The sequence below is a fragment of the Euwallacea fornicatus genome, chromosome 33 (assembly GCF_040115645.1).
Source record: "Euwallacea fornicatus isolate EFF26 chromosome 33, ASM4011564v1, whole genome shotgun sequence".
NCBI lineage: Eukaryota > Metazoa > Arthropoda > Insecta > Coleoptera > Curculionidae > Euwallacea > Euwallacea fornicatus.
Window position 1 is genome coordinate 1080232 of NC_089573.1, and position 22690 is coordinate 1102921.

At 34.9% G+C, this 22690-nt stretch overlaps 4 protein-coding genes across 6 annotated transcripts in view; 2 read left to right on the forward strand and 2 right to left on the reverse strand.

The window, feature by feature from the left end:
• Positions 1–147: 147 nt before the first annotated feature.
• Positions 148–1743, forward strand: l(3)05822 (lethal (3) 05822). The gene is made up of 2 exons (XM_066299331.1): positions 148–947; positions 1036–1743. The coding sequence occupies exons 1-2, from the start codon at positions 327–329 to the stop codon at positions 1339–1341; spliced, it is 927 nt and encodes a 308-aa protein (XP_066155428.1). The 5' UTR covers positions 148–326; the 3' UTR covers positions 1342–1743.
• A 243-nt stretch (positions 1744–1986) lies between these two features.
• On the reverse strand, positions 1987–3167 carry LOC136348486 (tax1-binding protein 3 homolog). Its single transcript, XM_066299333.1, has 3 exons — positions 2917–3167; positions 2644–2757; positions 1987–2588 (listed from the first exon to the last, which is right to left on the reverse strand). Exons 1-3 carry the CDS (start codon positions 2971–2973, stop codon positions 2400–2402), a joined length of 360 nt encoding a protein of 119 aa, XP_066155430.1. The 5' UTR covers positions 2974–3167; the 3' UTR covers positions 1987–2399.
• A 1532-nt stretch (positions 3168–4699) lies between these two features.
• On the forward strand, positions 4700–14439 carry LOC136348517 (protein trapped in endoderm-1-like). The gene is made up of 5 exons (XM_066299415.1): positions 4700–4983; positions 6758–7004; positions 10127–10229; positions 10416–10618; positions 13536–14439. Exons 1-5 carry the CDS (start codon positions 4890–4892, stop codon positions 13912–13914), a joined length of 1026 nt encoding a protein of 341 aa, XP_066155512.1. The 5' UTR covers positions 4700–4889; the 3' UTR covers positions 13915–14439.
• kcc (solute carrier family 12 member kcc) overlaps positions 14378–22690 on the reverse strand; it is a 102785-nt gene continuing 94472 nt past the window's right edge. For all 3 annotated transcript variants that reach the window (XM_066299401.1, XM_066299399.1, XM_066299400.1), the window contains one exon: positions 14378–22675. In XM_066299401.1, coding sequence (XP_066155498.1) covers positions 22584–22675 — 92 coding nt within the window. In that variant the 3' untranslated portion in view covers positions 14378–22583. The remainder of the gene's footprint in view (positions 22676–22690) is intronic.

Genomic DNA, 22690 nt, shown 5'->3' on the forward strand with positions numbered 1-22690 from the left:
TTTCAGTGATGACGTTTGACTAATTAATATTGATTAAGTATATTGTCAGAGTCTATTTGTCTCTTTTTAATAAAACCAGATAAAAAAGAAGGGAACAAAAGAGTAACGAATTTGGTGACATTTGACTTCCTATATCCCTCCACGAGTAGTGTGCAGTAAGTGTACTAGTGGAATGTGGAGGAATCCGAGTCACATCCACCTTTCAACTTTCAAAATTACTTTTATATTTTTCTAGTAAGTAAATAAAGTAATTAGCAATAAAGAGTATCGAAAACTGTACTAAATTAAAAGAAAAAACATTTACCAAACCATAATACCAAAGCCAGATGCCTTTAACTGTTCAAAAGCAGAAAAAAAAGCCCCCTCCAAGACCTCCACCCCCTAATTTTTCCAAGTACAAAAGCAAGTCGACGTTTAATCTAGCTCAACCTACTAGTGCCAATCTAATAGAATGGAGCCCTCCGAGTTCTCCCAGCCAAGAAAGGTCCAGACATTTTGGTGGCAGCATTTCAAGTTCATTTAGTAGCAGCACAAGTAGTCTTGCATCAAGTAAGAAGTCGCTTGAATTTGAGTCTCCCCTGGCAAATAATCAATGGCCGATGCAAGCCCAATATACCACCATAGCATCGACTCAGCCTCCGTCCAATGGAGGAGCTACCTTCCAAAGTTATATTAGTAACAAGCAAACCAGTACAACAAAATCATCTAGTAGTGCAAGTGCAAGCAATAATCTCAATGTGCCTTCAATTTTTGGACCAACTATTATTCGTCCTAAAGTAAGGCAACTTACAAATCAAAATGATAATCTAAATGTCCATTCGGGATCACCACCTATGCCCAATATTCCACCTCCAAGCCCTCCAAAAGAAATTTCTGATATTGAGACTTCCTACGGGATAGTAATACATGATTATCCAGCCAGCCTTCCTAGTGACCTCAACCTACAGGTGAGTTAACAAATAATAAATTGTTAAGGGCATTTTTATTACACTTTGTTAGATAATATAATATTTTGATTATTATATGTTATTGCAGGCAGGTGATGTAGTTGTATTATTACATAGAATCAATGAAGATTGGTTATATGGAAAAATTATTGACAAGGAAGGCATGTTTCCAGAGAGTTTTGTAGACATACAAGTCCCACTCAAAGAAGAGGAAAACATAGTAACAGCTTTATATGATTTTCAAGCACAAATGCCAGGTGATTTGACTATAAAAACAGGCCAAAAAATTAAAGTAACTAAAAAAATATCTGATGATTGGTTGTTTGGCAAATGTAATGGTCAGGTGGGCCAATTTCCCAGTAATTTTGTTAATCGAGTGCCAAAAAGGCTTTGAAATTTATTTCTATTACATTTAGTACCAATAAAATTGTTTACATTTTTTAACATATAACCTTTGTAACTAACAAAATCCCTAATTACCAAAGTGATAAATATTTACTTTAATGTCTCGAATATCCAAATTGGAATTTAGTCATGAAGACCTATTTAAACTTTAAGAATTAAAACCATGAGAATTTTAGTTTGACACTAATCAAATATATCATGTAACATTTTGTATACCAATTTTATTTCTAATAGAGTATTAGAAATGTGATGTATAAATGTGTACAGTTGGAAATGTGATAATATGTGCCTGCAATTTATGGCATAGTTTGTTATATTTTTGTATAGTCATGTTAGCACTCAACAATAGCTTTATTTTAACATAATAAAGGTCTTACAAAAACTAAGCAAATCATGCCTTTTTTTTTAAATATGTTTTTATCACATCTTTATTGATAATGAACTGTGACATTTTATTTAAATAATACACCTAAGAAACTTATAAAATACTGACTGGAATAAAGCATTAAACTTAGCTTACAGCAAATATAAATAGTGATCATAAAAAAATTCCTTGTAATAAATGTTGAGCAGTAAATGTAAGGTCTTGATTAAGCCATTTGCTATTTACCATAAAACATTTTACTGACCACAGAAGAATTTTCTCAAGATATGCCTTAGACATTTTAACAACTACTTGAAGTTTTGTTTACGATTACCATTTACATAAGTCAAACAAGATGGGCATCTACACTATTTGTCTAATAGTTTTAAAATAGGCAACACCTTAACTATACAACGCTTAGATAAATATTTTAATAAACATACAAAATAACTTGGCTTATAACAACGTCCTATGTTCAATAAAATTATTGGCAATCATCACACTAGGGGCTTAGAGACACACGCATGAGATTTAAAAAGATGATTTTCAAGTGAACTACTAATTGTTTACAGTTTTATTTTTATGGCACATAAACTCTATTAACTCCACTTTACTTCTCTCAGATGGTAACTTACTATTTACTTAACATAATGGAATGATTAAAAACACATTTAGATGAAGTTTTAAGTGGATGTGACACCTTTCCGAGCCACTAGCAAGCTCAATGTCGGGTTCTTCTTAATGTAGCTTACAGCCTTTTTATGAGTTACCATGGTAAAATCATAGCCATTGCATTGCAATATTTTATCATGAACTCTTAACCCTGCCCTGGAAGCTGGTGATGATTCGTGAACTTCTGTTACATAAATGCCCTACAATATAGATATTGATATTTACTAACGAAAGTTGCAATAGTAAAGATTTTACATTATCTGTATATCCTTGTGGACTCTTGTTGTAATCTTGGTCTATTCCACCCCCAATTTTAAAGCCACATCTCATTTGATCTCCACAAACTTCTTTATGTAATGTAATAGGAATCTACAAGGAAATTTGTGTTGCGTTGATTTAGAATCTCAACCTTAGTTATTTTATGTATAAAAATTATATTGCATTAAGGAATTTGCACTGGATAATTCAAGGTAAGTAATGATTGTAAATACGTGAGTCATTTAAGGGGTACACATAAAAGCTACTTACGCTCAAACACTCCATAGCTGTCCCAGCTTGATGCTGAAAGGCCATTTTTGCACACATCTTGATGATTATTACTAATGCAGGTTTACTACAACAACGCTGGAATATTGAGGTATCTCCACTTTAAGATTTGGAGATATATTCTTTAGGCAAACGGTAAAATTGCAGGAAAAATTATAATGTACATCAAAATTTCTAAATTCTAGATGTTGATGTAGACGCTCCCCAAATACAAAACATCCAAAAATTTTTGACATTGATTGTTAAATTGTTGATTTGATTGGCAAGAATGACAAATGAAGGTGTGTTGATGAGAAATAATAAGAAAGGATTGATTACACTACGTCATGAAGACGTAGTAGCGGCCATTTTAACTATATTTTTGTATTGAACAATAGCATTTTTCTAACACAGGGAGTCCTGAACAATTCAAATTTAAAGCAACATTTACTTAAAAATTCATTAAAAGGGTTGTTTATTTCTTATTTCAAAATGGTGTGCCCAACAAAAAACTAGAAACAGATCTTTTTTTTCCGAAATCGAATGACAAATCTAAAACTGATTTCGTTTTTTACCCAAAAATATTCTATAATGTGTTAATACAGGCGAAAGTGGTGGACGGATCATAGGATCATTACATTGTATTATATCGTCATATATATATTTCCAACTCTAGTATTTATTTCTTTATCAAATTTTATTAGGGCTCCTTAGACCGATTTTGGACAAAGCGTCCCATTTAAAATAAGAAAATCATTGAGATTTGAAATCTTGTAACTTTGGAAGCACGTTTCGAAGGTTACAGAAAGCTTTTTGTCAAATTGAAATACGTCAAACTGTAGCTTACTAAGTCCTTTTTCAGCCATGGGACGCCGATTTCAAAATTCCCAACGTTTAGTGTACCAGGCGAATTTTCATGAGATCTTGCAACTGGTAAAATTTTACGGTATAACGCGACACCGGTTAATTTTAAATACAGATCCTTTATATAAACTGGTTTGAAAATTTAAGGAAAAATCCGAAAATAAAAAAATTAAGGTTCCATTTAAAATAACGAAGTTGGCAGCTACTTCCGGTATAACCGGAAGTGCCGCCATTTTGAATATATTTTGCTTAGTTCTAAAAGTCGATTCTAGCCTGATACCAAATTTTATAGGGCTGCGATAGTGAGAGTTAACAACATTATAAAGAACGGGTCACGAGACATGCCTTATAAGTTTAAATGAATATACTGAATAATCATTTTTTTGAAGAAAACCTAGATCACAAATGCCCTGAAGAAAAAAGAAACAAATTGAAACTGTCCATTGCTTAGGAGCACTCGATCTGCATCAATAAACTTTTGAGCGAATAATGATTTCTTTTGTTGATATGCCAGAAAATATGTTTTATAGGTGAGAGTCGCTTCAGAAAAGGAAATTTTTGATGAGTTGCTATCCATATAAGCTCTTTGCACCAGTTAAAAAAGTAGTCTGAAAGTCGAAATTATCCAGTTACATCTCTAATTCAACAGTTGAAATAATAAAGGACTTTGGGAGCAATAGAACGGCTTCTTGCAAAAACCGTTGCTTAAAAGAAAAAAATATCGGGAGCTGTGGCACAGGGTGATGTTGCAAATCCTTGGCGCCTCAATCTTTTTCTGATGTTACAAATTAAAGATTTTTAAACGGACAAGTCTGTGCCTATTTGTCAGTACCACTACAAGGTGGCACTAGCAGTTCTTTAATTTTAACCGGTTAATTACCGACGAAAGCAGCAGCGTTCTGAGTTTTCAGTTGCGGTTTCGAGGTAGCGCCAGTTGCGACTTTGCAACGAGTCGAAACTTGGTCAGAACACACAGGGAGTCGGAGTCGGGCGCGCAAAACGGTCCCGGTTCAAATCGAAAGTTAGATGTCCGATTCTAAATAGTTTCTTTTCCAATTTTCGTCAATAAAAGTGCAAATGAAAACTAATTTTCGGATTTTTCCAAAGGAAACATGGATGACGAGGGGGGTGTTATTAGGTACCCCAAGGAAGCCACAGTTTTTGCCGCAATTTGTGCCGTTGTTTTTTGTATTTTTGGTATTGTAGGTAAGATAATAAGTATGTTGATATACACGGTGTTTCTGAAAGCATATACATGAATATGTATATGAAGACGTTTTGATTTTCATGTATAGTGTGCGAAAAGTTAGTTTTTGAAGATGGTTATCTGCAGTGTGTCAGTGTGAAATAATTATACGCGAAGAAAAATACAACACTTTTATTAAATTTCTCAAAAATACAAGAGTAGAAATTCGAGTTAAAATAAGATACAGAGCTTTCGTGTAAATTCAAGAAAATAACCTTTGACTGGAATTCGGTATGAATTGCATAACCCAATTTTACACCGCCCTTAAGTACCAATCTTGAGGCGCAATAAACATAGACATATCGGGGCACACAGGCTAATGGCGACGTCTAGGCTACCTATCGAGTCAAGCGTAGCACCTAGATGAATAGCCGATGGGTCATCTATTAAATTCCGACAATTACGGTAGATTAACGGTAAATTATACTTAAATTTTTAAGTCTGCCAAAGGTAATCGTTGGAAATCTCGATAATAAATCAACCCTCATCTACGAATAATGGACGCCAGGCTCTGGGCATTACGGTACCTTACCAAATCAGATGGTGGCGTCCAAAGGCGTAACCTAAGGTACATTACATTTCAATTAATATTTCAGTTTTAAGACAAATTAATGAATCTGTTGCTTTTCGCGAAATTCTAAAAGTAAAAAGACACATGTGCGCAAGTGCGAACTAGACGGGAGATGTGGTGTGTAAAAATTATTTTGTTTGTCCTCTATTGAAACATTTCTTGTAAAATTTCCGAAACTAAAAACACCTTGGAAATGCCGCTTACAGAAAATTGAGTCTGTAAATAGGGCAAATTTTCCCACCCCTGCAAAGTTACCCATCCCTATTTAACCGATTTTGCTAGTGTCGCCGGTTTAGAGCTGGTAACAGTGAGCGCCCTTGCTGATACACCCTATAGCAAGTTTACATTCGTAAAATAATATTTTTCTTGTGCTTTTATACAGTGTTTAAAAGTGCGAGACGTTCTTGACCGGGAAATTAAATATGGGAAGCGATTATCGCGTAATTCCTCTGATCGATGTGTATAGGAAATCTATAAGCTGCGGTAAAAACTTTCGGTAATGCTAATTACCATCACAACACAATTTTTCCTCGTTTTCCCTAAAGTCGTTTTTGCATTGTAGCCCTGATGATGGATGGAATAACGCCGGAAGCGTGGTAGCCGGAGAGTTTTCTTTAGTCATTGCCCGTATGGGCACGTAAGGAAAATTTTTAATATACATTCGAAACTAACTATCTCAGAAAAAGCGAAAGATGTTAGAGTGTAATTTGAAGCATGTTGGGGGTGTTGTGCAACCTGACAGTGTGTTGGGCTCTGCAGGAACATAAAATCAAAATAATTAAGTTAACAGAACAACACACGATATAAATAAGTACTACTTGGGTATTTAGTTCAGTAATGAAAAAAATAATAAATAAAGTCTCTGAGGGAATTGAAACAGTACCGAACTTTTGCTTCTGGGTGTTTATATTATTACAAGACCCTTGCAGCCTTTTGTATCCCATTGATTACTTACTTTAGGTAAATATTTGATGATTCAAGATAGTTCATGGAAAAAGTGCCTTATTGTCTGACGATACGATTCTCTTATCATTTATAAAGCGAATCAACGACCTTTAACTGATGCAAATAAATATTTCTTGTAAAATTTACGTGCGTCATAAACTGATGCAAAATACCGAAAATATCCCCTCATTGCTTTCATAGTTCATTTGTTGTTTCAGGTAATTTTGTAACAATTTTGGCCTTACTCCGATGCCCAAAATTAAAGGCTCACGCTACAACAGCATTCGTGATGTCTCTCTGCGTTTCTGATTTGCTGTTTTGCAGTTTCAACTTACCTCTAACAGCAGCGAGGTACATTACCGAACAGTGGATATTTGGAGATGCGCTTTGTCAGCTATTTCCAGTTTTCTTTTACGGAAATGTTGCCGTTTCTCTACTTAATATGGTCGCAATTACTCTAAATAGGTGAGTAAGTACTGGAAAATAACAAATGTTTCTAGCAGCGGAGGTAAATACATGGTTGATAATGGACTTCTGACAGCTTAATAACATCAATTAATTTAGTTTATACCAGCGGGTTAAATGTCAAATAGTCCGGTTAAATTAAAGTGTCCATTATTGGATCGGTAATGCTTTCCTGGTAATGATCAATTTTACGAGAGCCCTGCCCAGTTACTTGAATTAAGATTTTGGATGTAATATAAACATTAGAAATAAGATATAAAAGCCATCACGCAGCTGTCATTATGGTTAAACGCGGTACACACTTGAACTGAATTCAAGTGGTGAAATGTTTGAGTAATTGGATATCCCTGCATACAATTTTTCATTTTCACAAATGCACATTAGTTCGATAAAGCATGTATATAAATAAACATTCGTGGTACGCTGAAATGGAGGTAATACCGGGCGTTTCAGTTGTAGCCTGCACCCTTTCATTTGGAGGTAAAAAGGCGCAAAATAATATCACTTTCAAGTGACAATCATTTGAACCACTCATTTTAATGAATATAAAGGTCGTTAAAGTTTCCAATTTTGTCTGTTTTTCCTTGCAACTCCCCTAGTTTTTCATATACAGGCTATCCAGAAAGGTCATGCCATCAATTCTAGGGCTTATGGATAAGGCTAAAATAAGGCTAGTACTTCATATAAAAAAAAATCCTGGCGGTCTTCGTTACCAAATTATTCGTTCTCAATGTAAGAAGTTCAAAAACGTACTTTTGCGTTAACTTTCCAACGTTTACCATGGTGACAATGGGAGTTGGGCAGCTTCAATAACTCACAGTGCTGCTTAGTTTCATATGTAAACAGATGTTTCATATGTTTTCCTTATACAGGGAAAGTTCTCGTTTAAAGTCATTAATTTTTTTAGCGATTTGACGAAATCAGTTTTTGTTTTGTACCATGATTCTTTCATGATTTTTCTACAAAAAAGGTACACCTTGCTTTAATCGATATCTCGCGCCATTTTTGAGAAAAACGCATTTTATTATTAACATGCACTATACATGCCACCAATTCGAAACTAAATAAAATATAAAAAATGGTATTTATTGCAGCTGAAGCTATCAGGAATGTTTAATGCCAGCACCTTGGATTGGTACACAACAGCTTCGACAGTATTATCTTCTGCTAGTCTGAACATTAGATGCATATCTGCGTACTGCTCGTTGCTAACCTCCGAGAAATCATTAAAAGAATTTATGTTAATGATATTGAATGTTAACATGAATATTTTCGATAACTTTAGTGGTAGTACGTACCACTTTTTTAAAAAAATAATAAACGACTATTTAAGTTCGAATTGTTGGTAAGTATGGTGCATGTTAATAATAAAATGCCATTTCCTCGAAAACGACGTAAGATATGGATTAAAGTAAGATAGATATTTTTTGTAGGAAGATCATCAAGAAATCAAGCTATGAAAAAAATATCGATTTCCTCAACTAACTAAGCAAATGAAAGAGTCTAAAGGAGAAATTTTGACTTACCCTGTGCAAGGAAGGTATATGAAACATCTGTTCACATATGAAAACAAGCATGACGATTTATTTAAAACGTCCTAAACTTTCATTGTCACCATGATTATTGTTTAAAAGATACAGCAAAAATACTTTTTTTTTAATTTTTGCTTTGAGAGCACATAACTTGAAAACTCTGATCGCTAGAAATTTTTGCTATATGAAGTGCGACGACCATTTTAACCGTCTCTATAACCTCTAGAATTTATTTGCAGACACTCTATGTTTCACATTCATCATCAAACTCCACAGCAATAACTGGCCCATAAGGGCAGTTTAAAAATCTACATTTAATATTTCTCAGATCCCCTATTATCGCCCTAAAGTTTTTCTTTTAGAATTCCCCTTTCAAATTTGCACCTTTTTTGCCTGTTCCTGATTTTTCAGCAATTGACAAAAGAATCGGGAGAAACGCCCCACTTTTCTTATGATTTCCCAGTAAGTATTCGGAACGCAGTAGGACGAATTTGGTTCCTTAACGACCCCCCTGGTTTCTGCCACCAAAGGTAGAGTTCCCAATGTTAACTGTTAAAAAAATCTATTAAGTTTCTTAATTTCTGCTTGAAAATCGTGATACGGAATACGACATTTCTCCAAATGCTTTTTCAAATTGCTGGAAAACTGGTGCGAGGCACGAACAAGCAGAGAAAATTTTTAAATTTGGCATTTTATTAGTGAATGCCAGTGGCGTATCGCAAAAAGGATGAGGGCCAACTCGAATTAAGTTGGTCCCTAAACAAAGACGACCCTATAAATTGTCCAATTGGTTCTAAGGGCCAGTGAATGCGAACTTTTATCAGAAATGTACATCACGAAAGAAACGTCTTAAAAATTAGAAAGCCTGCAAAAAAATCTTTGATGCTCGAATCCCCTGCATGTTTGTTGATGTAAGTTACATGGAGAATGTTGATGCGCAGAGTCGTCTTATTTCGTGGCTTTCTGCAAGTCCAAATTGAAACACCCTGTAGAGCTGCAATCTATTTCAACTCTCTTTTATAACGATATAGTGTTCACGAGTGCAAAAATCATACTTATAAATTAATCCCTCGGTCGCATATCTCCGTTATTTCGAAGAATTTATAAACCGCGACATAGTCTTAAGATGATAAAAATTGTTTACTGTACAAACCACAATAAGTCTTTATTGATTTGACTTTTCGACCCCAATAAATGAGTATTTTTTTATTAAATGAGCTGTAACGCGCTAGATAGTTTTGCACTGATATGCAGGCTAAAAATATGAAGTTTTCTAATGGACGGAAAATGTGCCAGATCGAGGGCATTGGCCCTTAATCCCAATTAAAATTTTAAGCCGAGATCAAACAACACATGTATTATATTAAGAAAGGAAACGGGCTAAATGGTGCATATGAATAAAACAGACCCATCCAGCAGCCAAAAGCTGATTTATAATGAAGCCTCGGGTTTTAAATATAGTACTGTACGAATATTGTTTAACGCATTGAAAAAATTATTGTTACCTTGACAATGCTGTTTATAGTATTGACGATTAAGCATGAGCCTCCACTAAACCATTATTTATTTATTTATTCGTTTTGGTTCTAGATACGTACTGATTACCATGTACGATTACTACAACAAATTTTACTCGAAGATATCCATTTGCTTGCAGCTGCTGTGTACCTGGCTCATAGCATTTCTAATAATGGTAAGAAAGATCCTTTTATTTGTGAAATTTGATTCATCGATTTTCTATAAGGGTCGTCGGTTGGGACTCACCCTAACTTTACTGTTTGTCATCCGACCGTCTATTTTGCAGCGGGGTGGTTATATTTGTTCAGTGTCTGCTGATAATTTAATGACGAAGACTCTACATTGGTTTATTATTGTCTAGATGCCTCCGCTAATCGGAATTTGGGGCCGCCTAGGGCTAGACCCATCGACATTTTCCTGCACCATTCTTCAGAAAGACGGGAAATCCCCCAAGAAATTTATTTTCTTACTGGGGTTTGCCTTCCCTTGTTTGGTCATCATCATCGCTTACTCTTGCATTTACTGGACCGTGCGCACTTCAAAACGAAGGCTTAGGTCTCACGAGTAAGTATCAAAACGATCGGATATTAAAGTGTAGCAGCTTAACATAGGACTCGACGTTCATAAAATTCTAATTACGCAAGACTACCCAAATACTGTAGTGTGTCACGTTTAATCGCCTTGAAGATGTCTGGTTAATTGATGACGATTTTTAATAGCTTTAATTGCTATTATGTATATGAGTGCTTTTAAGCTATCTCGTCTGACCCTTTTTCGGAGTAAATATGCAAGAGGCAAAAATCAAATTAAACTTTCAGACGTCACAAGTTCCAGTTAACCCAATGACGCTCCGACGAAACTACTTGTATGAAGTAACCAATCTTCAGAGATCTTTCGAGTGATCGCAGTGCAGCGCTAAATCCACAGGGCGTCTTTAAAAGGTCTACAAAATTCCGCCACAGACTCCCGAGGCGGAAACATGACTGTTTTATCGAATTTACCTTAATTCAAAAATCGCTGGTTTTCAAAATACAGGAGGCTAAAGTGAAGAAAAAAAAAAAGAAAAAAAAAACTTTTTGGTTTATAACGCTATTGTGGGCATAAAATGTCGTATCGGGGCGAGCAATCGAAATCCGTTTACATCTTCGATGCGGATCGCAGTGCTAGGTGAACTCTCTTTAAAGGGACATAACAGTTTTATGACCCGGTATAAAATTTATTTATGACTAATTTGTATTTTCTTACATGTTTTATGAAAAAAAGGTTTTTTAGTACAAGCCCCTGCCAGCACTGTTTCTTGAGGTATTCGAGGTTTGAAATTCTCTGCATATTTTGAAAAATACCTTTAAAGTACATATTTATTCGTGTGAAGAACTCCGCAGCGGTTGACCCAGCGACACTCCAGATCTGACCGCTCCAGAAATTTTGGTGAGAATTTACGAAACTACTAGAAGATCTGCATTTCAACAAGTACTGTACGTCACGATTTGCGTGAAGATGTTTTAAAGGAGCGTTTGGCGAAGCCTTGCAGCAATAAAGCCGAGTTTTTACGTCGATTGATGACCTTGGACGAAACGTGGGCCCTTCGTTTCACACCTGGGACGAAAGAACAGTCAAAACAATGAATTCTAAAGGGAGAATTGACTTCAAAGAAAGCGAAATCTCTTTCCTCCATCACTTAGTGCAGCGTTTGAGCGAAGAAATTAGAAAAATCGACTGCATTTGTATTTTCCACTTCTTAATAATATTGTTAGCAATTCTTTTTCCGATCGATAATAATGAAGCAATATCACGTGAATTGCTTCCTTCTTTACTCAACTTTATAACTCGTTAACGTGTTTCTAATTGATTAAGTTCCGACATCTCAACAAGATAGAATTCACTCCACCAATCACTCGTCACTGAATTGTCAACATTTGCTTGAATAGTTTCACAAAAAGAAAAATAAAATTATTCCATGAATGTGGCCTGATTACTTCCGAAAGGGCAAAATATTTAACTTTTTTTTACTTTATTTTGATTATGATCAGCGAATTTCTAATTTGTTTATTTTTTAAGTAAATTTAACAATATTCATGTTACTACACAAAATTTTTCTAATTTTTTTGATGTATATTGTTTATTTATAAAATGATCTTTGACGCATCTAAGCTATGTGTAACTTAAGTTTTAGTTTACTTGAGAAATATTTGCATAAGTTTTTCGGATGGAGAAAAAATGAAATATGACAAATACCACTTCGTAGATTTTTTTGAAGTTACCATGACCAAGGGTATAAAACACAGTTACCGAGCTTCTCTAAATTTGAGAGTAAAAAAGTATTGCAAAAATTATAGAAATTTTGGCCTTTTTTAAATAGCTAAGGAAACATTTGCGGACATATAGTATATACGAACTTTCTTGCCTAAAATCCAGCATAGAATCTCCATCTTGAATAAAATGATTATTTTACAACATGCGGTATTGTAAGTCGCTACGCAGAACCGGCGCTAACAAGTCGGAACCTCAAGCGAAATTTCAAATCTCCACCCCTTACCCCCAAGAGAAACCACCAACTAGGTAAAGCAAAACGTTCTTCCGCCCTAAGACCAGTACCGACGGTGCGTTAATATCTGCTCTTGGTGCATCTTTCGGAGTAATGGAATAATCAAAAAACTTTTTATATAAAAGTTTTATAGAATAAATCGAATTTCAAGATTCTGGATAGAAAAGTGTGTTTCATTGGCGTCGTAGCGCTGAGCAGCGCCCTGGTTTTAGCTCGAACGCCTTTATGTAATGTTGGAAATATTTGTTGCCATACCCAACTGGTTTTGCCTACCAAGATTGGGGCGCCGAGCTTGAATGTACCTGTACTGGGCACCTCAAACTCGACGCCACGATATTAAGAAAAACCACTAGGACTGGAGGTAGGCGAAGACTTCGAATGCGTCTTGCAGTAGGGGAAAGTCATGTTTAAAATATGTTAAATTAACTTTAATAATTGTTTTATTTCGTTTTATTATTTAGTTTTATTATTTAGTTTTATTATTTAGTTTTATTATTTAGTTTTATTATTTAGTTTTAATATTTAGTTTTATTAAAACCAATGATTATTTGTTTAGGTCTTGTAAAATTTAATGTTTTTGTCATAATTCTTGAGACGTTTGGTTATAACTTTTAAGCTACAGCAGATAACATTTTTTTAAAATTAAAGTTGTGTGCAAAAGTAGGACCAACATTATTTTCTCAGAATTTGGGTGTGTCTTTTATGGAAAAATTTCATTGGTAACGTTCTAACGCGTTACTTCGACATTTTAGAGGCAAATTTCTTCAAGTCGAAATGGAAATCGGCGAAATGTAAATTACGAGACCAGCAATTCACATTTTTAACATTACCTCAATATTATTACTTTACCAATTACTTAGTATCGAATGTAAGGGTTCGAGACACCCTCACGTTCAATATTCAACATACCTAATTCAAATCGCAAATTTGTTTCAGCACAAGAATCAACCACAGGACCAGCAAAAGAGAACGTGACGACAGGAGACTGACAAGACTGATGGCCTTAATCTTCATTTGCTTCCTCTTCTGCTTTTTGCCGTTAATGTTAGTTAACGTCTTCGACGACAAAGTCTCCTACCCAGCCTTACACGTCTCCTCCTCCATTCTCGCATGGGCTTCGTCAGTGATCAACCCTTTCATATATGCCGCCACAAATAAACAGTACAGATCGGCTTACAAAAAGCTGTTCACCGTGGTGAGATCGAGTGTCGTCAGTGGGCCCGAATCCGTTCATTCTAACTCACTTAGGTCCAAACAAGACAAAATGCAGAGTGTTAGTTATAAACATAAAGGAAGCAGCAGTGCTATAGTTTAACGATTTGTTTTGAGTCTCACTAGACGTTCATTGAGTAGTGATGAATTAAACTGCTCCGTCGGTTTGTTTTCCTGGTCGGGTTCTACCCGGGAAAATGTGTGCCATATTTTTGTACATACCTTGTATGACATGCTTAAATGTTGTTATTTATGAGTTACTTTAGAGTAAGTTAGATTGGATTTAATAACATTCCTAGATATGTCCAAAGTTTAAGACTGACTGGTTGGGTCCATCTCTAGTAAAACTTAGTGAGGAACTGCTAATAGGGTATACGTCTAACCATCCAACACCAGATTTGTGATAACAACGACCGTGTGCTTACTTAGATGCCATTATTACCTACTGCTAATAGAATATTTTTGTATACTTTTGTACTTTAATAAAAATATATTATGTAAACTCGTTGAATAAATATAGTGCGTTAAAAAACAGTATTTCCATTGGACGGAATGAAACGACATGGAACTATTATAAGTTTTTATTTCTTGATTTTTTATCCAATGAACACATCGTTAATAATAATGTATAGAGGTTATATGAATAAAGAACAAAGTATCAATTTGGAAAACAATGTAGAATTTCAAATTTTAACAAAGTCCAGTTAATTTAGGACCTGGGACAACTTAACAGTACCTAAATAATATATCATATGGCACCACAACCAATTACATTAGTGTTTTAAGCGCATTTAGTTAAACTCGACGAAACCGTTCGCGTAAAAAGATAACACGATCAAATTGCGATTTTAATTAACGTTCACATAAAACTTTTAAAAACAAATGTAACAGTGGCGTGAACAAATGGCTTTTAGCAAATTCGGATAAGGGTCTAAAATCGAGCGTCCTCAAGGCCCTACGAGATTTAGGAAAATTGAAAAATTGCGACACGCCACCACTTAAGTTACAGGCACCAACAGTCATAATTGGTTGATGTAAAATTGGGCGTTACCGTTTTACCCCTACTACTTTTTGCCTTTTGCCAAAGGCTTAAGGGGCCGTCAGGATCGGCTGCGACCTTGGCAAAAAACCTAAAGTTGGCACATCGAGTACATACAAATAATTATTAAACAGATTTAAGGCTAGATTTGATCACTATGTTACATGCTATCTTTTCACTAGAGATTACTTAGGTTTATTTGAAAGCTATGTTCAGCACAGTGTAAGTGTAAATCACATTTACTTAATTCTAATTACAACGATGTGGCACAGACATCAACTAAGCCACCCTGTTTGTGTGGGTATATCACATTTGATCTTCATTTCCAATGGTTCACTTGGGCGGGTGCAAGCAAAATCAGTTTGATTGTCTGAATTTCCGATTTAGCCTTGCAACGTGGTGCATTTTCGACTTTAGCTCAGGGTGACTTCTAAAATCGGGGTTTCAGGTAAGGAACGTTGGGGGTGCTTAATTACTAACATTTACTTTTGTTTCAACTGACACAGCCAATAGTTCATTTTTAGCAACATGTTACATCTTCCTGATGTCGTACAGGCAGATCGCGAAAATGCTCATCGAGACAACATTTATCTTTGTAGATTTAGAATCTAATGTTTTCTTTATTTATGCTGAAAATAGCTTTTAAGGTGGACTGAAGCCCAAATATCTCGTAGTTCAAAAACTAGGTCATACCACATAACTACGTAACTACAATCTTATTTATACAACTATTTCGTATTATTGGAAATTAGACTGCGACTAAGAGGAAGTTTTAACCAAATTCCAGGTGATAATTAAATTACTGATTTTTATAATCTTTAGGCCAAATCCTTATGTAACTACGCATGCATCCTTCCGCGGATTTATTCATTGCTTGAGCGTCGAGAATTTTAGAGTTTGAATTCAAGTTAAAACTTCACTAACAAGAAATAATGCATGTAGTTGAAAGTTAGCATGCAGTAGGGCAAATGATCCTTTTAAGTTTCATATATCTGTACAGGGTGTTCCCGAATATAAACGTCAACAGGAATATGCTATAACTATCTATCGTAATGGTAAAGTTTCAACAAGGATAAAATTTGTCTATAAGGTGAAAATAACAATTTGTGTTCCCTCATTGCATGGAGACGCAAATCTGATGGTGGCTGCTAATACAAAACGTTGTACTACTTCAAATAAATTCCATGCAATTTTCGACTTCGCACTTACTTACTCGCTATCACGGAGGATTTATTTGAAGTCCCAGTATATGAAAAGTGTATTTCAATATGTGTAAATAATTTAAACTCCACTAGGTGGGGCGCCTTTTCTAAAATTATGCAACAATTATAAAATTATATACCTACAGTCTAAAAAGTATAAAAATATGGAGCATTAAATGAAGGTCCTGGAGACACCCTGTAAATATGCTGTGCAAATGTAAAAATATCATTTCTAAAATACATATTATGTAGGTACATCGAGGAAGAAAATTACTTAACGTACTTAAGATTGTATGTTTATATACGTTATAATAAATCTATCACTCATAATTTGACAGTTAAATACATGGTACTTTAATATTATAAAGTTAATATTGCTCAAATTTATAGTAGTACAATTTACTCTTTACGCGAAAATACGTGTTCTTATACTTAGAGACCTCATTGTACACGTTAATGTCAAGTGGTGTGTAATAAAGGATTCTACTGGTTTGTTAAACATGCATTTTTTAACGTTACGTTAGAGGTATATGTTTATCGAATAAAAATAAACTTCGATCTGCGATATATAAGAATAATATCAGGTTCGTTAGTTTCATACCGGGCTTGTCAGACAAGATTATTTCGTCATTTCATCGGATATCCCTTAGGTCTGACTATTCTTCAAAAACAAATATCTACAGGGTGGATTTCTAATAAAAAGCAAAATTTAATTCACCTCAAAGCATTTTCCCGGGCTAGTTGTTGAAAGCGGGTTTTGAGAAATACGGGGGAAACGCCTCATTTTAAGGAACAATGGAATTTCTTCCTCAAGGGAAAAATATTGTGACGCCTCTCCAGGAATTGATCATCGCCACTGATCAGTATAGTGAAGAGATTCGCATCGCCGTTTATCATAGTTGAGTCATCGACAAGTTTTTTACACTTTTGGTTGTTTTGTAAAGAACGAAGTTTACGAAAATGCTATTTTTGGGTATTCGGATATACGTACCATCTTTGTCTTGAACGCGCTATATTCCAAAATCAAATAAACAGTTAATAATGAAACGCAAGGCGCCAGAGTTTAATGGAATCATGTTGGAAAAAATTATTTGAGACATAAACAATTTTCAAATCAAAATAACGAGGGAAAAGAGGACGAAAACTCATTTCTCCTATTGTTGGAAAATGACTCAAAAAATTTACATGAAGAATGAAAAATTCTCTAATTACCAATACTAATCATTACTTAAATATATTTTCAAAACGAAAACCTGTAGATTTTATGGATTTAGCTCAATTACACCAGCAATGGTAAAAATTAGTTGTCCCTTTCTTCCCCCTCGTTATTTTAATTTTAAAATATCACGTGCTATATGCCTCGAATAACTTTTTCCATCACGATTCCATTACATATGCCAACTTTGTACTTCGTTATTAATTGTAATTTTTTAATTTAAAATGCAATATATTCCGGACAAAGATAGTAGATTTACACAGAGCCATGGCATTTTCGTGAACTTCGTTCTTTTGCAAAACACTGAAAATTGTGCCAAATTCGTTGACTGGGTATAGCTACTAGTTCGTCTAACCTTTAGCAAATGTGCGAGGCGCTTTTTCGAAAATTAGTATACGGGGTGTTTTTTTGCTCTGACATCTTTTGAACTTTGAACACGTTGGCTTATTCATACACAACAGTGCACTCTTTCAAGAGAAAATTAAAAAAAAGAAACTGGAATTACAAAGTTAGAGTAAGAATCATTTTTCTAGAAAATGTGGAAAACCCCCTGTATAATAAAAATAAAAAATACGAACAACTTTTTAGTGCTCAGTCAACGTTCTTGTTAGCAATCTTGTTCCGCAATGGAAGTACGTATACTTCCTCATGACCTACCATGTATAAAATAAGATTTTTACAGTGCTAAATGTTCGTTAGTCAAATTTACTTCTCTTTAAAGTGAGGGTGTACTAATCACTTGAGGAATATGAGGTAGTGCTGACTAAACTCGACTTATGTTGTGTCGAGAGAGTGGGGGGTTGAAAGAGCCAATCATGGAGCACGGTGCGAGCATCTCGCGACTGAAAAACAAAATACTTTATTCCTCGTTTTACGTCCAGGTGCGATGCTTCACTATATTTTTACTTTAATGTTTCGTTCACAACTGCAGTGAACATTATCAAAGATGATTAAGTAGATGAAAAAGATAATCTTCCGCGTCTTTGTGTGAGTTTCACTTACACATCCGATGGCTTGCGAATCCCTTTCGGTGACACAAGCCTTGATAACTTTTTTTTTATTGCTCGAATGACGATTTGAATTTTTCTTTAGATATCAATCAGTGTTCTCGATAAGAGAACACCTGAGAAAGGTCCATTCTTTTCTTTTTTCATCGACTACTGAATCTTCGGATGTGATGGAATTAGTATCCTCCAAGAAGTGCGTTTTCTTCATAACTGCTACGAATCGAGGTGCCCTTTACATATCGAAACCAGCATTTTGGCATTTCCAGTGTGATGGCCAAAGTATCTTCTTCAGGGCAGCCATCCTGCTAGTACCGCTGGGCGTTAGTGGACTTCCCATTGCCACACCATCTGTTTCTCATAAAAACTATCTCGTAAGTGAGCATCTGCGGTGCTAATGGTAATCTAGGAATAACCTGGGCGTGTCTCGCTCGAATTCTCATTCGACATCCCATTGTAGTACTGAATGATACCATCGTCAACAGCGAAATGAGTTCAAAATCAAGAAGAACATCCTCCGGAATTAGTGTTAGTGATTGCTGAGTTTCCACGAAGTGCCTTAAGTCTCTGGTGAAATTATCCGTTTGTCTCGTTTTTCTTTGTAATAAGTGTTTCAAGACCTTATAGGTCGGGCTTGTTGTTGTGCTCACAATGGACTCTAATGATACGTCCGGCCTATTAATTTTAAGCAAAATATTAAAAAGCTTCTGGTCGATTGAGCTTGATTAGATTTTGTGAATTGAATGGCACTTCCTTGACGAGGCTGCTGGTAGGCTGATATCAGCTGAAACGTTTCATTAGGCTCTAAACATATCTTGACAAAAAGCTGTGTAATCACCGACTCGAACTCAGAAGGATTTTCCTTTGATATCGATCCCTGTTTGATACTGATGAGGGAGACAATGGGATACTCGGATCGGGAATTCCTAAAAGACACAGGTAGCCAAGTTATTTCGACATTGACTTGCCACCACGTGTTTTCAATTGCGAGATGATTTCTATGAACGTGGCAATGGGCAGCCCATTAAAGCCCTAATATGCAGGGTGGTCCAAATTCGAGGCGGACCATTTGGATCTCGGACTTTATAACAGATATGAGGGAGCTTAAATTGGGTCAAAATTGCATAATTTAGTGTTTAATAAACTGCCACTTCGAACTCGGAAAAATTAGAAATACTTCCGGAAATATTAAAAAAACGAAACTTTGCTATATATTATATATATATATATATAATTTAAAAAAAAAATATATATATATATATATATATATATTGAAATCAGACGTTTCGTCTTTGAGCAACCATCATCAACTTAATTTTTGTTTACGGACCCTGATTTTTTTATTTATCTTTAATACCTTTTGTCTTTCTAAAAACAATAACGTATAACAACCAATGAAAAAGTAGTAGATATGATAAAAATATTTTCTTAAAAAGTGCACATATCTATCACTTTTTCTTGTATTGTTTTTAATATTGGTTTGTCTTAATTGCAGTATCTTTTGCTCGCGTAATAAATGCTTTTAATCAATTTTAACATATTAAAATATACGATAAATAACATAAATAATTTTTGTAGAGCATAACAAATAGATAGGACTTGTAAGTATTAAAAAAAAATCATAACTAGACAAGAAGGTGGGAATGGATAGTTCGTTTTACATAAAAAAAAATAAATTAATAATTGTCACATTGTGATTATGTTTAATTTATTAGTAAATTATAAAGTTGATATTATGTATTGTTAAAGTAAAATAAAATGTTCTTATCACTTGAAAAGCATGATATGATAAAAATTTGTTGCGCTCGTCATAAAATTGCTCAATTATCTTCAGGGCGTTATTTGCAAGAGTTAAAAGAACTTTAAAAGTGGTATTAAAAACGATTTAAGTTGCGGATCCAATTAAATTATTTAAAATGGAACGATAATAATTCGAAAGTTTCCATTTTAGTAAATAAATTACAAATTAGTATGCTAGGAGGTCTCAAAGAAAGTAACAATAATAAAGTCGCATTTGTTTTGAAATATCCGTTTAAATAGTTAAAAGAAAATAAAAAGTATGTAGCAAAATTTCAAATTTCTTTGAAGGTCTTCGGAAGTATTTGGAATTTTTTCCGGTTCCAAATAACATTTTCTTGGTTACTCCATTGTGCAACTTTGCACCAATTTAAGCGACCTCGTATCTCTTATACTTTCCGAGATCCCAATGAAATGTTTGGAATTTAGACCACTCTGTACAACCCACATGGCTTGAAAAGTACATTCAGATTTCGACATTCATCCAATAATTTGATTAAGCATATACTGATATATTCACACGATATTGAAAGGAGCCTGTTCCGATGCATTAACTTTACCATACGAACTGCTTATCCATACTGTCATCAAAAGTGAACGTGCAATCATTAATATTTCATACATACGATCTTCACATCCGACTTTCCGTCTCTTGCATTTTTTGTTATTTTCGCTAGATGGCAGCACAGAATACAAATTACCTAACAGCTAATGAAAGCGAACATCAAGACTATGTTGAAGCTACTACACGACGTGGTAAGCGATCATTTAGTACGGTAGAGGCGCTGCTCTCGCGTGGGAGGACCGGAATTGCTGGTTTCGATACGTGGAGGCGATTGTTGTCATTTGGAGTCATTGGGAGAGTAAACTTAAAAAGCTCTTAGCATACCTCAATTCCGTTGGGAAAAGATGGTCGGTTATCTCTCTTACATTGCTCGGAATTTCTTAAATCCTCTTGTATCCAGAAGGCTGAATGGAAAACTAGAACGGAAGGTGGCCCAATGGCTTATTACCTATGCGACAACAGTACTGCCACTCGTGCTTTGATAGGCCGCGGAAGCGTTCACAATCTGATAAATTTTTATTTTTTTGGTTTGATACGTATCGATAATATGTTGAAAGTGACGTAATAAGTGAATAAAAGTGTGGTCTATGAACGAATGACCCAGGAATTACCTCATCAAAGCGGAATTTAAAATTTTTCCGATATGTTGAATTTCCTATTTAGATGCGTATCACGTGCTTTTCTCTGGTAAAGGGTCATAAAAGATCATTTCGGCAAGGTTTAACTTTCTCAGTGATGATTTTCAACTTAACCAAAAGTCAGTTGATGGTGGTAAATTTATAATGTGCTATAGATACACGGAAGAAAATGGAATCGGCGTCTCTGTCCAATCTCTCAAAATCATCGCCTTTCATTTGGTTGCCCTGGAAAATACCCCCAATTACGTAAGAAAAGATTTCCTGATGTCATGAAAAATAAAAATATTTGCAAGCTTTGACGAATCCTCTATACTCGCGACTCAACTGTGAAAAAACTGGTGAAGAACGGCTTGCACGAACGTTTCTACATATCTTGGAAATATTAATCTAAGTATTCTAATTAGAATACTAAAGTACTCTGGCCTATGGTAAAGAATGAGTCTTGTTTCATAGGTCTATAAATTTATCGCTAAATGAAAGTAATACTATAGATACTTTAATAAAAGAAGTCTGCTTTCGATTGACCGATTCTGCGTGAATATACGAATTGTGTGAGTGTAAAACTGTTAAAGTTGCGTTGTTGTTTTAAACAAACTTCAGCATTTTTTAATGTCTCGTTATACACCCTCTATAAGAGGAAGAATACATAGTATCTATTTTGAAGCAACATCAAACAGTTCCGGGGATGCTAAGTGACTCCTATAAATTACATGAAACGTGATTTAAAAAATGTATGACACGATAGAGCTATTGTCTAGACCAATTCCGTTGGAGGAACTTGCTCCTAGACCGATTTAGCTGTACAATACATGAGCTAAAACAATGAAAGACTCACTAATATGGCCGGTATAGTTGTCATAGAAAAATGAGCACTTCATGGAACGTTATTTTGATTTGAAATCTGTGTGAGAGTACGACCACGAAACTTCAACTAGATAACGATAGAAAAGTCTATGCAATAACTGTAAGTCAGATTTCGAAATATAATTTACCAACATCACGAAGAATATTCTCTTTGGTTAGTACGTAATATTATGCTTTCCAAACAATTCTCTATTAAATACTGCGGTGTGGAGGGGATTCTCAATGCTAGTTAATACAGGTGCTTAGTCGAAATTAATACTGTATAGTACCTACTTGTATTAAATGCATTTTTACTTCAGGAAAATAATACTGTAGAAGGGAGATAATGCGCTTGAGAATCCACACGAAACACCTAAGTTTTAACAGTAGAGTCCTTTTTGATTAACATATCGTCAAAATTTTCATTTTGGCTACAGTCACCAACAGAATTGGTGAGCATTTGCTAGATTATGAATAAATGGTGATCACTTCTCGACCTCCCCCTCTCACCATCAATACCTTCTCCATGCCTTCAGATAATACCTCCAAAAAGTCCAAATCTGCAAAAAATCGTA